This window comes from Typopeltis vanoorti, chromosome 14 (genome assembly GCF_054136105.1).
Source record: "Typopeltis vanoorti isolate ZY-2024b chromosome 14, IOZ_Tvanoo_1.0, whole genome shotgun sequence".
In the NCBI taxonomy this organism is placed as follows: Eukaryota; Metazoa; Arthropoda; class Arachnida; order Uropygi; family Thelyphonidae; genus Typopeltis; species Typopeltis vanoorti.
This window is the reverse complement of record NC_143562.1, coordinates 97,134,200-97,148,561: the sequence shown is the minus strand read 5'-3', so window position 1 is coordinate 97,148,561 and position 14,362 is coordinate 97,134,200. Positions and strand designations below refer to the sequence as shown.

The 14,362-nt window shown below is 35.9% G+C and overlaps 1 protein-coding gene across 1 annotated transcript in view; it reads right to left on the bottom strand.

Annotated features, from left to right (window-relative positions):
• LOC150099792 (alpha-2-macroglobulin-P-like) overlaps nucleotides 1-14,362 on the bottom strand; it is a 524,250-nt gene that overhangs the window by 371,600 nt on the left and 138,288 nt on the right. The window contains exon 9 of the mRNA XM_090403491.1: nucleotides 10,100-10,208. Coding sequence (XP_090259617.1) covers nucleotides 10,100-10,208 — 109 coding nt within the window. The remainder of the gene's footprint in view (nucleotides 1-10,099; nucleotides 10,209-14,362) is intronic.

The window sequence follows — 14,362 nt, the reverse complement described above, 5'->3', positions numbered from 1 at the left end:
TTGTGTGAGGATTATTCTAATAAACAACACCTTTGAGATACTCTCAAAGGAAGAAATCTGGTGATTTTGGAGGCCACAATTCTTTCGAGATGAGACAGTCACCAAAAAATTCTTGAAAAAAATGTATGGTGCTATTCGATGTGTGGCATGTGGCACTGTCTTGCGGGAACCAACAGTGATGTTCGCTGACATCAAGAGTGCCACGAACTGTGAGATGATATCTTGGTAGATGGAGCTATTCGTCAATGAAAAAACTGTATCAAGCATCTCTATAATATGTTCTTCAACAAATGAGCACAACCATCTGCAGAAGATTATTTGTTTGCCTTTATCTGGACTCTTCAGTTCATAGACTGAGTGCACACAATATGGATCAAGGTGTAATGATTTTGCAACTTTTTTTTAGCACTACCGTATGACATTGATGATTCCATGGCAAGTTTCTGGAGGCTGCTGCAGTGCTCCTTTTACCTCATCCATTTTATCATCGGTCAAAATGGAGGGTCTTCTGGAGCAATTCCTATCTGCAACAGATCCAGTTTCCCAGAAATGATGATAATCTCGTTATCATCAGTGCTGAAGGACTGCTGAGAAACTGCTGTACTTGGATATTTCTCAAAAAAATTCCTTGGCAACACATGCATAAGTAAGATTAGTGAAATAACTTTCCAAAACTAGGTGTGGCTGGAAAAAAAAAGACATTTTACTTCCACAATGAACAAAGCTACACTTAAAAAAACATGTACACATCACAGTGAATTTGCCATCTCCAATAGCTTGTAATAATATGATAGTCACATCTAGTGGTGTAAGGAATGATTATAATGATTTGGAAACAATTGGTACAAATTCAAACTTTCAGTTGCATGACTTTATAATCATCCTGTATATAGGATTGCAAGTTTTTGTGGATGATTTGCATTAAAAAACAGCTGATGATATCTCATATTGAAATCATTTATTATTATTATTATTATTATTACATGCCATCTCCATGGAGTCAAAAAACGTATGTTTGTAAATCACCATCCTGTCAGGCAGTACATTTCCTGTGTCCACCACTCGCCAACTATAAAACCTATCTATTGTTCCCTTATTTATCTCCCTTTTTTAAAACTTCTGGGAATGCTCCCCGCCCCCTTCTGTTTGTATTCTATGGAAAATCCCCAGCATCTATTTCATAATTACCTCTGAAAAGCTTATATGTCTAAATCGTATCACTAAATCATCATATCTAAATCCTATTATCCACCAAGCTCTGTAAATTACATTTCCTCAATTTCTTCCCATAGCTTGTATTTCACAGTACTAATATTGACTTTGGTATCTGTAGTATCCTTTCTAAAGTGTCCTCATTCCCTTGCTGAATCTGTGCACAGTAGTTCAGATTTGTTAGTTCAAGGCTATTTGGTGTTGAAACCATTATATCCTTTTCTTTGTTGTTCACCATCCTTCTTACCTTTGTGATGTTTGTCTGCAAAGGTGAATCAGTAGTTAAGTTAAAGAATAAGGATCGCTTAAAAAAAAAATATTCAAGTCTTCATTACCAATTGTTGATTGAGTGATCAGATTGATGTAAAAGCTCAAAAAAACCTATATACACAGATATATGAAAATGCAGTAAACAAAAGTGCACATGTATTTACTTAAATAAAGAGCCAAAAAGCATCATTTTAAGCAATGTAATATTATATAAATAAAGTAGATATTAGATCCAGCATTATTTCAAAGCTAAATGTAGAAACTATGAAAGTTTCATAGAAATAAGTTGACCATAGAGATTATGGGAATAACTCAATAGCATTCGCGAGTTGCCTTAGTGTGGACTACTTAGAAAATATAAATGCCACCCAAGCATCTATATATTCACTTTCTATTAGTCCATTTTGATCAGGTTTCACTGGCCTGACAGCTGTTTCAAACTATTTGGTTCTCCTCAGAGACCAGGCAGAAACCTTAAGAGAGAGAGAGAGAGCAAAAACTCTCTTTCAGTAATAAGGAACTTGAAATGTCGGAGAAGTGTATTTTTTGTAAACAAACTCCTCGGTCGGTTTGCTTATGAAAAATACACTTCTCCGACATTTCAAGTTCCTTAGTACTGAAAGAGAGTTTTTGCTCTCTCTCTTAAGGTTTCTGCCTGGTCTCTGAGGAGAACCAAACAGTTATCAGACCAGTGAAACCTCATCAAAATGGAATAATAGAAAGCAAATATATAATGCTTGGGCTGCATATATGTTTTCAAAGTAGTCAGTGCTAAAGCAACTTGTGAATGCCAGTGAGTGTATTCCCGTAAGCTTTCTAGTCAAATAATTTCTACAAAACTTTCATAGTTTCTACATTTGGATTCGAAATAATGCTGGATCTAATATCCACTTATACATGTATATGTATTTTTAGATGAAGAAAGGTAAACAAATATTTGAATATTTGCAAAGTTTGTGATAATGTTAGTATTGCTAATAACAGTAAGACACCAACATGGTTCCCTAATACTGCCAAATTGATAAAAGCTTAAAACAGAATTAAAATCAAATTCTATAGTCATATATGGAAAGATGATGGGTGTGGAATGTTAATTTATCTGAGATTTTTCATAATAATTCATAACACTGGAGAAACAAAATAAAGAAGATATTTACATGCAGTCCACTGATTTGGATAAAAGTTTGTTAAGCAAACTTTACATACCTCAAATTTTATGTAAGTTGGATTTAATCCCTCATCTTTTGGTCACACCTTGTTCCTTACATATCCATATGAAAGGGCTTAGATGTCATTGATTATTCATAACAACACTTCAAAGTATAAACAACATTAAGAGAGGAAAAAATAAATTTATTGAACTTAACTAATATTTTGCTGGTTTTCCACTCAGCATCTTCAGAGCACAAATTATAACTGTGACCAGCACACAGCACTGAACTAAACAATTATGGAAACAATTGAAATTATAACTGAAACAGAACTAAAGTCCTTACATGGCATACATGGTACTATCTGTGGGTCAGATAACGATAAAGTTAATTTGGAGAGGTCAAATAGAGAGAACACCAGGTTCAAGAGTGCTGGATCTGATCATTACTTCAGAGAACTTAACACTAACAAATCTAGCTAAACTATTTCTGCTTGGAGAAAGTGATCATATAGTCTTGACCTTGGAGATTGCCAAGTATGCAGAATTTTCTATTAAGAAGGGATATATATGGAACAACAAAAGGAGGTGAGCATGACAAGCTGAGGAGTTAGCTTTCAACAGAGCATGGCATAAGAATTTAGAAAGAAGAGGGATTGTTGGTGCATGGGAGGTGGTTAAGGGAGTGTTTGAAAAAAGGAGTATCTGAATGTATACTTAAAATCAGAAGGATAAATCAGGTAAGAATTAGATGGATGAATAGCTTCATTAAGCATGAAAGAAAAGGTTGTCCTGGTTGGCCGAGTGGTTAACATATCCACTCCCCAGCCAAAAGGCTGCGGGTTTGAATCCTGCCATAGGTGGGATTCGAACAATCACAACGACAACCACACCAACGCCATAGATGGCATTGGTGTGGTTCATTGTAGTTGGTGGATTGAGGGTGGAGACAGCGAGTTCTACAGTAGTTGCCCTCCCTCGATGAGTCTTCGGACTCTCTAGAGGTGTCATGTAATAATAATAATAATTGTGGAGGAATTATAAAGAAAATAGTGATAAGCATGCCCATTAGCAGTATAAAGCACAGGCAATTATAATTTCATGATTTTGAAAACAGCAGAGTTGACCGACTGCTTTATCAAAAGGTGAGATATCCCAGGTGTTTAATCAATGGAAAAATAACCCATTTTCCTAAAAGTGGTCCTAAGATAGTCTGTTGGGAACAAGATCGGCATCATCTGAGAAAGCTTGTATGGACAAACAGAACTTCCTGTATGCAAAAATTCACCAAAGCATTTAATGAAGGCTGTTCCCAACCCCTATCTCAACAAACTATGCACAGGAAAAACTGAGGAGGATTGGTATTGGCAGTCGCATACCTATACGGAAACCACTGATTTCTGCGAAGAACTAGAAATTTGTCTACAGCAATGTCAGGAACAACATGACTGGTTATTGGAAGACTGGAAAAAAGCTACTTGATCCAACGAATCACATTATACCTTGATCTGTACTGATGGTAGGCAGAGAGTTGGTGGGAGCCCCATGAAGCAATGAACCTGGCTTGCCTTGTAAAAACAACTCAAGATTCTGGAGTTAGTGTCAGGTGTGTGGCATATTTTGTTAGTACAGAATAGGTCCCCCTGATATTGCTGGAAGGTTCGTGTCCTCCAAGGAATATCTGAACATTGTTGCAGATCAAGTCCATCCTGTAATGTCGACTTTTTATCCAGCAGGTAAAAATGCCAATAATGCTACTGTCCATTGCACAAGAATTGTTCCACAGTGGTTCAGTGAGTATGACAGCAACCTCCACCATCTTCCCTGGACATCATAAAGCTTGGATCTGAACCCCATTGAGAATGTATGAGACATATTATAAAAAGATCTGGCAACAAAGTCCTCCTCTGTCAAATCTGAGCCAGTTAAAGGACTGTCTGGTAAATGCCTGGCATGCTGCAGACGTAATTCAACACCTTGTCGAATTTATACCAAACCACATATGTGCTGTGATTCAGGCTAAAGGAGGTCCAACATGGTATTAAATAAAAGTTTCTAATTCAGTAGCCAGTATGAGGTAGAACCAAAAATGAGTTAGTATTTGTTTAGAAAACTAAGAGTATCAGAAATAAGGACAATAACATTGTTGTACTGATTGAGTACCTGTGTCTGAAAATTGGTGGGTATAAATGAAATGTGTTTGGACAAGAATGATATTTACTGGAATAGAGATGAAGGGGAATCGCTTTTATGAGGATAAGAAAGGCAAGATAAGAGAGAGGTAAGTTAGATTATGAGAAGAAGAAATGTGCATGCAGAAGGTAAAAATGCAAGAGGAGAAATAGTGGAAGTCATTTTGGAGCAGTATGGGGTGAAGAGAAAACAAATGTGATGGGATATCTTGTTGGATAGTGATGCAGAATTGGAAATATAGAGGATGGTGACAAACATGAGCAGGGTGATCATGATCAATTTTAATTAAAGTAATAGAGATCAGAATAAAGAAATCACATCTTTGAACAAAATAAATTAATTTCATGAGATTTTTTAGAAAGAACTATCATTGGCAGTTGTTTTGTCACTAAGCAATACATAATAGAGGGCAAAGATCACAAGCATGGATTTGATTTCATCAGAGGCTGAAATCAATCTGCTTTCTGTTGGTGAGAGTGACTGTTTAGTTGGTGGCCAACTATATGAGGTCTTTCCATTGGAAAGCATTTATGTGATTATGGAAAGATCAGGAAGAAAATAAATAGCATGGAATGAGAAGTTGGATGAAAAGGAAATCAATGTTGCTTGAGCATGGGTCGAGAAGGATTTATCAGCAAAATGTCCGAATATATTCCAAAGATGTCCAGGGATTTTTTCATAAAGCAGGTGTATAATAGAAAAGAATAAAATTGATAAATGATGAGATTAAGCATGCATACATTTAAAAAAAGACATGAGACAATATAAATGAAAAAGGCAATAATCAGTTTTCCATAAGGACTATAAAGAAACAACTAAGAAAGTAACTTAGAATAAAGAAAAAGCATGATATAAGTAGTAATTAGGCAATCAAGTAAACACAATTCCTAGAGAAGTCTTTAAAAAATATTGGGCCTGATCTTGTTCCACTTCATAAAGTAGTGGGGAATGGCAATAAGACTAAGGATTAAGAGGATTATGATTATAGGTCAATCTGTGTACACATTTGTTAAGGAACAGTTGTATATTTTAATATTCTACTTAAATATTATGACAGGATGATATACGTACAAGATAAGAGATACATATTACAACATTATACCATATTTTGCAATGGCCTTTGATAGAATGTTCCATGACAATTTGGTAATTAAATTTAATTGAAGTATTTGAAAAAGAAGAATTGAAAAATGGATGGATAGAAATATGATGCTATATGTTGGCAGCATGGTTTTGGGGAGATATTATTATTATTATTATCCAGGCCACCATGGAGTCAAAAGACTCATCGTGGGAGGTCGTTTTTAGGAAATACAAAGACTATCATACCACTCCTTGAACCTATTAACCGTTCCCACTCCAACCACTCTCTCAGGCAATGCATTCCAAGGTTTAACCACTCTCCACGCAAAGAAACCACTCCTCACCCTCTTGCGCACAGCCTCCTTTCATAACTTCCAGGGATGACCCCCCTTATCATAGCTCCTTCCCGCCATTCCACCAAGTGAAAGAACTCTCCAATGTCTACCCTGTAACTGCCTCTCAACAGTTTAAAAGTCTTGATCATATCACCTCTCCTTCTATCCACCAAACTCTGCAGTCCACATTCCCTCAGTCGATCCTCATAACTCATATTGTACAGTCCTGAAACCATCTTTGTTATCTGCCTCTGTACCCTTTCCACAGTCAATTTATTCCCTTCAAATCCTGGGGACCAAATCTGAGAACAATAGTCTAGGTGTGGTCTGATCAGGGCCTTATACAATGGAATGATAACTCTGCAGGTCAGTGTCCTTCTCGGTATTGCAGCAATCCTCTGAGTTACCCTCACCACCTTTGCAATATGCGTTTTCTATCAATCATCACCCCCAGATCTCTTGTCTCCCCTACTTCCTCCAGTACAGCTCCTCCAATCGGGTACACATCCTCCCATTGATGGATCCCACACCTCAAGACTTTACATTTTGCTGCATTGAACCGACAACCCCATTTATTTGCCCATCTGTCTAGTTTATTCAAATCCTCTTGCAGGGCTGCCACATCTGCACTATTACTGATAACTCTTCCCAACTTCACATCATCTGCAAACAACTGAATGTGCCCTTGCAATCCATTGACAATATCATTGATATAAAGACTAAACAATAGAGGTCCCAGTACTGAGCCCTGTGGAACCCCACTTGTAACCTTCTGCTTCCTTGATATTGCCCCATCATACACAACTCTCTGATACCTATCAGTCAGCCAATCCTGAATCCATTTGACTAACCAGACATTTAAACCCATGTGCTGCAACTTAAATATCAGTCTATCATTTGGTACCCTGTCATACGCCTTTGCAAAATCAAAAAAAATGTCCTGACTTATTAATTTAATTTACTCACATTTACTCACTCAGTAATTTATTCACATAACAAAGTGATAGCTGAGGATAATGGAAATGGCTACACCATGATACTTCTGGACTTTACAAAGACTTATGACAGAATACCACACAAAACACTATTACATCAGTTGGATAAAATGGGAATCGACATGAAATTGGAGGCATGGACAGGGGTAGCCAAAAGACAGACACTAGGGAATAGTATATGTCCAGGAGAATGAGGATGACTAGAAAAGTGCCTCAGGGCCCTGCAGTGATCCCTACTGTTTAATTTGTATATTAGTGATATTGGAAATGATTTGAAGGGGAGATGTTTACCGAAGATGCAAAACCAGAAGGGGGAGGTGGAATAGTTAATAAAGACAGAGATCCTGCAGGATGATTTAAATAAACTGGTAGTGTGGACAAGGGTTATCAGCTCGATGTAGTGTAAGGTTATGTACTTTGGAATGAAAAGGTTACATACAGTGTATTACACTGATGGTATTGGATTGCAGGAAATTGATGAGGTTAGAGATTTGGGGATGGTGGTGGGCAGAGATTTGAAGTCATTTATCCCTCTTTATACAGCTGCATCTTGACTACTGGCACAGAGATTTGGTCCCCTAGGTTTCTTGGGGATTGGGAGGTGGTTGAGAGGATACATAGATGAGCAATAAGATACTGAAAGGTCTATGGAATACTCTCTCTCTCTCTCTCTCTGTACGAGAAAAGAATGAAGGTGTGTGGGCTGAAAAGTTCAGTTAACAAATGGAAAACAGGGGACATGACAAACTTATAACTTACTAAAAGGGTTCTATAAGATTGATACAATTTTTTTTTTAATACATGATGAGTAGGGAAGAACTAGGGTTACTCCTGAAAGGCGTATAAGAATGTGGTTAGTAAAGGTGTGAGGAGGTATTTTTGCTTGGAGAGTAATGAATGACTGACATGGATTGCCAGATGTATTTGTGAGTGATCCGACAGTGAATGACTTTAAGGAGAGATATGATAGGTATTGTGTGAATAACGGTTAGTGTGGATCTTCTGCAATGAGTCTTCTGACTCCATGGAGATGTTCACAATAACAATAATAATAAGTTGGGATGGATAGAACTAGATAACAGATAAGTTAGTTGGATAGGAGACTGTTTGTATCCTAGGTGTCATCAAGTTGTGAATGGACAGCAGTATACTGGAAAATGTGAATGCCGTGTTGCATGAGGTTTATTTTTGGATTGTTATTGTTATCTTATATGTTCATGATTTTGGGAGAATTTGAAATGGAAATAAACATTACTCTTCAGATGATGCAAAGCTATAAGCTATGGGGTGCAGCAGATGCTGTATGGCAGGGGGGGGGGGAAACCTTGTTATGAATAACAAATAGTTATTTGTCCTTTACAGGAGGATTTGAATAAGAAAACAATAAGGCTGTCTCACTGTTGCAAAAGTTTTGAAATGCAGAAGGTAGGGATAAGATGCACTGTATACAACTAGGGAAAATATCTTGAAGGAAGTGATGAGGAAAAAGGAGCTGAAATTTAGAGGCCTCATTGGTAAAACATCACAATAGATTTTCCAGTGGTAATAATGAATAAAGCACTAATACATAGAAGTAAACAGTTCTGGGGGGGGGACCTTGTTATGAATAACAAATAGTTATTTGTCCTCCTCATTAATAAGAGAAACAACTAAGACTAGCAAATGATCTAATTCTTACCAAACATAGTTGAAAATTTCTTGACAAATTTAAAAAGTGGTGACAAAAAAAAAAGAGGTAGAGATTCTTAAACATAATACTAGTAAATAAACCACCCTGAGTGAGATACAGAATAAGCAGAGTAGAGTAGTCAAATGATTCCAGAAAATACTTTATGAATTCATACCTAAATATTAGTTTTTTTAAATTAAGGGGATATAAAATCCACATTGTTTCAAAACCGAATAAGAAACTCAAAGATTGGAATCAGAGAGTTTCATGCTGAATATAGTAAACTATAAAGTATCGGTGACATTAGCATGAGCTAATGCAAGTGACCCTAGTACGTAGTACTATACCGGACAACTTGTTGCAAAGGTGGGGAAAGTTCAGATCGCTATTCTTAGGTATTTTCCATAATGTAAAAACACATTTCCTAGGAAATGTATGCTGTTATTACATTATGGAGGGAGGTCACTACCCAGACCAGTTTCAGCCTTTTTTGAGGCTTCATCAGTGAGTAGCTAGACCATAATACCAAAGTGTATAGCGAAAAGAACTTATATACTCTGCTGTACGAGTTTCCAAAGAGGTGTAACCATTAAGTTACTTAAATATAAAGAGCCAATAAGCTTCATTTCGGCGATATAAACAATATTTTAAATAAAGGGGATATAAAATCCACATTGTTTCAAAACCGAATAAGAAACTCAAAGATTGGAATCGACCTTCCTCAAAGATTGGAATCGAGTCACTTGCATTAGCTCACGCTAGTGTCGCCGATACTTTATAGTTTACTATATTCGGCATGAAACTCTCTGATTCCAATCTTTGAGTTTCTTATTTGGTTTTGAAACAATGTGGATTTTATATCCCCTTAATTTAAAATATTGTTTATATCGCCGAAATGAAGCTTATTGGCTCTTTATATTTAACTAAATATTAGTATTTTTCATAGAATATTTTAAGTAACAATTAAGAAAAAAGAAAATAAAAGGAATGATCAAAGATTACACACACAACATTTCTCATCCAGTGAAATGTGCATGAAATGTAGCTGGCACAGTGACATTCCAGAACTGCACAAAGTGAATTCAATTGAATGAAATTAATTAGGAAAAAATATATAGCAAAAAAAATATGCACATCTGAATGTTTGCTAAAACCCTCACATACAGAATGAATATTTATAATAAAACTATACCTGTTCCTTTCTCTGTCACTTCTGCCTCAATCTCAATACTAGAAAAATAACTCTTCTTCTCAATATCTCCAGATGACATATTTACAGTCAAAGTATAACATCCTTCAACCTGAAAGAAAATGTTGAAATATTAAGTTGAACTCTAATTTGGTATATCCAAAACATATTAATTGGATACATATCCAACAATGGCTAATAACAGAAACACACCTATTTGAAATTAAACTGGTTTTCTCTGAACATGCAGATCATTTTGAGTCCTTATACTATTGTGAGCTCATTAAATCACAATGGATAATAAGATCTGTTAACATCCACCTTCAAGAACAAGAAATATATTTACTAGCGTTGTTAAGGCAAGTAAGAACTGGCAGACAAAGCTTTAGATACCACTACACAAGTTAGATAGAAGAAACCTAAAATGATGAACAAAGTCATTACAAATTGATGAGACTGTTTTTGGCATCACAGCAGTAGCAACGAATATCCCCAACACACAAATCTCAGAAAGTATGGCTGTATTAATTTACTCAAAATCTGAGGGACCATCATTTTAAGATTAAGACCTATTCCAACTTAACATCTATAAACTTTTTTTATTCAAAATAGTTTCAGGATACTGACTTGTGTTTGTATCTGAAGTGTCTGGACCATGGAGCCAAATATAAAAACAGCTTGATGGAACTGCAATGGGTTTCCCTCTTCTCATCAAGCTGTTTTTATATTTAGCTTCAACTAACCTCCATATTTCATTCAATTATATACTCATGTGGAAACAGTCATAGGAATGGAGTAGCATTTGTATACTAAAAAATAAGATTGTGCAATCCTTACTTGGATTTTGGCCCATAAGTGACAGGATAATTGCATTAAAAATTGCAGCTCAACCTTTTAATATTTTTATTGTCCAAATATATGCACCTACTTCTGATTACCCAGATGAAGATGTAGAATGTTTCTATGAAGACATTCAAAATGCACTAAACAACACTAAATCAGATAACATAACTATCGTTATGGGAGATCCAAATGCTAAAGTAGGCTCAGAAAAGATCTCTTCCTGCATGGGAAACCAGGGCCTGGGACATAGAAATCCAAGAGGAGAAAGATTAATACAGTTCTGTGAAGAAAACAATCTGGTAATAGCAAATACTTTATTTAGCCACCCTCCTAGAAAACTTTACACATGGAAAAGTCCCAGAGACAGCTGTAGGAACCAGACTGACTATATAATGATTAAAAAAAGATTCCAGAATAACATCTTACAAGCCAAAACATACCCAGGGGCTGATATTGGATCAGACCACAATCCTGTGGTCATTCCTGTCCTGTCAGGTGTCTTCTCCCTCCAGGAGATTGACTACCATGCATCTCCACCATGTCCTATTCTGCACCTCTCTGCTGCATTCCTCATATGAGAGATAGGTCCAGTCTTCTATATTTTTCATCCACTCCAGTCTTTGCTTTCCTCTCTTTCCCTCAACAGTTCCTTCGAGAAGTGTCCTTTGTAGGCAGTTATGTCTCAGAATATGTCCAAAATAGCTGACTTTTTAATTTCTTTCATCAGGCTCCTGTTTACGCCTACCATCTCTAGTACCTCTTCATTTGTCTTTTTGTCTTTCCATGATATTCTCATAATTCTTCGCAGCATCCACATTTCAAAGGCCTCCAGTTTTTTCACACTCAGATTGGAGAGTGTCCATGTCTCTACTCCATTTAATAATGTAGACCATATGTAGCATTTGGAGATTCTTAGTCTTGTTTTCAGATTTAATTCTCTAGATGTTAGTAGATTTTTGATACTGTTGAAAGTTGATCTTGCAATTTCAATCCTTTTTCTAATTTCATCTTCTGATCCTGCCATTCTCTGTGATCAAGTGTCTGAGGTATATGTATGTTTGCACCTGTTCTAATTTATTTCCTTTTATATTGATGCATATTTTTGGTATTTCCTTTTCTCTTGAAATTATCATGATTTTTGTCTTTTTAAAGTTGAAACTGAAGCCATACTGTTCGCTATACTTGAGGGGTTTCATCTATAAGAGTTTTGAGGTCATATTTGTTTTCAGCTAGAAGAACCATGTCATCTGCATATCTTAGGTTATTAATATTTCTGCCCCCTACAGTGATTCCTTTGAGATTACTAAGTTTATTAAATATTTCTTCTGTGTACAGGTTAAAGAGAATCAGAGAAAAGACACAGCCTTGTCTCACGCATTTCTGAACTGAGAATTCTTCTGAGGTCTCTGTATTTATTCTCAAAGATGCAATCTGTTCCCATTAAAGATTAGTTAATAGCCTAATGTCTTTTCCATCCATGCCTATTTTTGAAAGGATTTCAATTAATTGTTCATGTTGGACATTGTCGAATGCCTTATTGTAATCAATGAAACAGAGGTACACATCTTTTTTGTTTTTCTAGATATCTTTCTATAATGGTTCTAACATTGAAAATACCTTCTCTTGTACCTACATTTTCCTTGAAGCCACTTTGTGTATCATTTATTTCTATGTTTATTTTTCTTTTATTTCTTTCAAGAATAACATATAGGAGGACTTTTGATACTTGACTGATGAGGCTGATTGTCCTGAACTCTTTACATCTTGTAGCTTTTGTTTTTTTGGGGGGGAGAATTGGAATGAAAATTGAGTGATTAATATCTTTGGGTAGAAATCCAGTCTCGTATATTTTATTGCATAATTTTATTAGAAATTTCAGTCCTCCTTCATTGAGAGCCCTCAACCATTCTGCCAAGATGTTATCTATTCCTGCAGCTTTATGTGGTTTTAGTTTCTTGACAGCATTTTCAACTTCACAGAGTAAAATGAATGGTCCTTCTAAATCAGTCTGTTCAGGAATATCATTTCTTTGTTGTTCGTATAATTTCCTTGTTTATTCAATCCATGTTTCCATGATTTCTTTCTTTTTTATCCATTAGAATATGGTCTCTTGGGTCTCTAATGACACTTGCATGATTTGCTGTATTTGTCCTGCTTGTCATTTCTCTGATCTTTTCATACATTTCTCTGCTTTTGTTCAAGCAGAGAAATGTATGAAAAGTTTTGTTCTCTGTTTTTCTATCAAGGTTTTCTATATTTATAAATTTATTCTTAATCCATTCCTCTTTGGCTTTCCTGCATTCTTTTTTTATTTCTTTATTCATGCTTTTATATTCAGGTTTGTTCTTTGTTCTTTGTTTTTTTCTTTGTTCCATCGACATTAGTATTTTTTTCATTCATCCAGGGTTTATTCCTTTTCCTTTTTAATTGTGGGAGTGTATTTTTGGCTGCTCCATTGATGCTATTCTTGAATGTTTGCCAGTTCATGTTAATTTCATCAATTGGTGTTCTATTTTCTGTGTGAGTTGTGGTGTCAGACTTGTTAAGGGATTCTGTGAATTCTTTTATAAAGCAGTCTTTAACTTCTTGGTTGTTAAGTGAGTCTGAATTATAAGTTTCTCTTATGAATGGTTGGCTTGGTATCTTAAGTTTTATTTTGATTTTTGCAATCACTGGGTTGTGGTCCGATCCTATGTCTGTGCCAGGATATGTTTTTGTTTGTGTTATTGGATTTTGGAATCTTTTGCTTATTATTATATAGTCAATTTGGTTTCTATAGATGTCCCCAGGGCTTTTCCAGGTACATAGTCTTCTAGGAGGATGTTTAAACAGTGTGTTGGCAATTATTAGGTCATTGGTTTCACAGAATTGAATTAATCTTTCACCTCTTTCATTTCTGATTCCAAGCCTTTGGTTTCCCATGCAAAATGAGATTTTTTCTGAGCCCACTTTTCATTTAGGTCACCCATCATTATAATAACATCATCCGACTTAGCACTGGAGATTGCAGTTTGGATGTCTTCATAAAATTGTTCCAACTCTTCATCTGGGTGGTCTTGGGTTGGTGCATATGCTTGGATAATATACAGGTTAAATGGTTGTGCAGTTATTTTGGCTGTTATGATTCTGTCATTTATGGGCCAATATCCCTGTAGAGATTTCGCAATTCTATTACTTAGGATAAGCGATATTCCATTAAGGTGTAGGTCACTGCTAGAGTAGATTATAGTGTGATTTTTTCTTATTATTATGCCTGTATCTGTCCACCTCACTTCACTGATACCTGCAATATTGGCCTTCATCACTTCTAATTCCTGGAGTAGGTTATCTAATTTGCCTGCCTCGTAGAGTGTTCTGACGTTCCATGTTACTATTTTCAAGAGATTGCTCCTGGTTTTCAGACAAGGGATATACTGTGGTCAT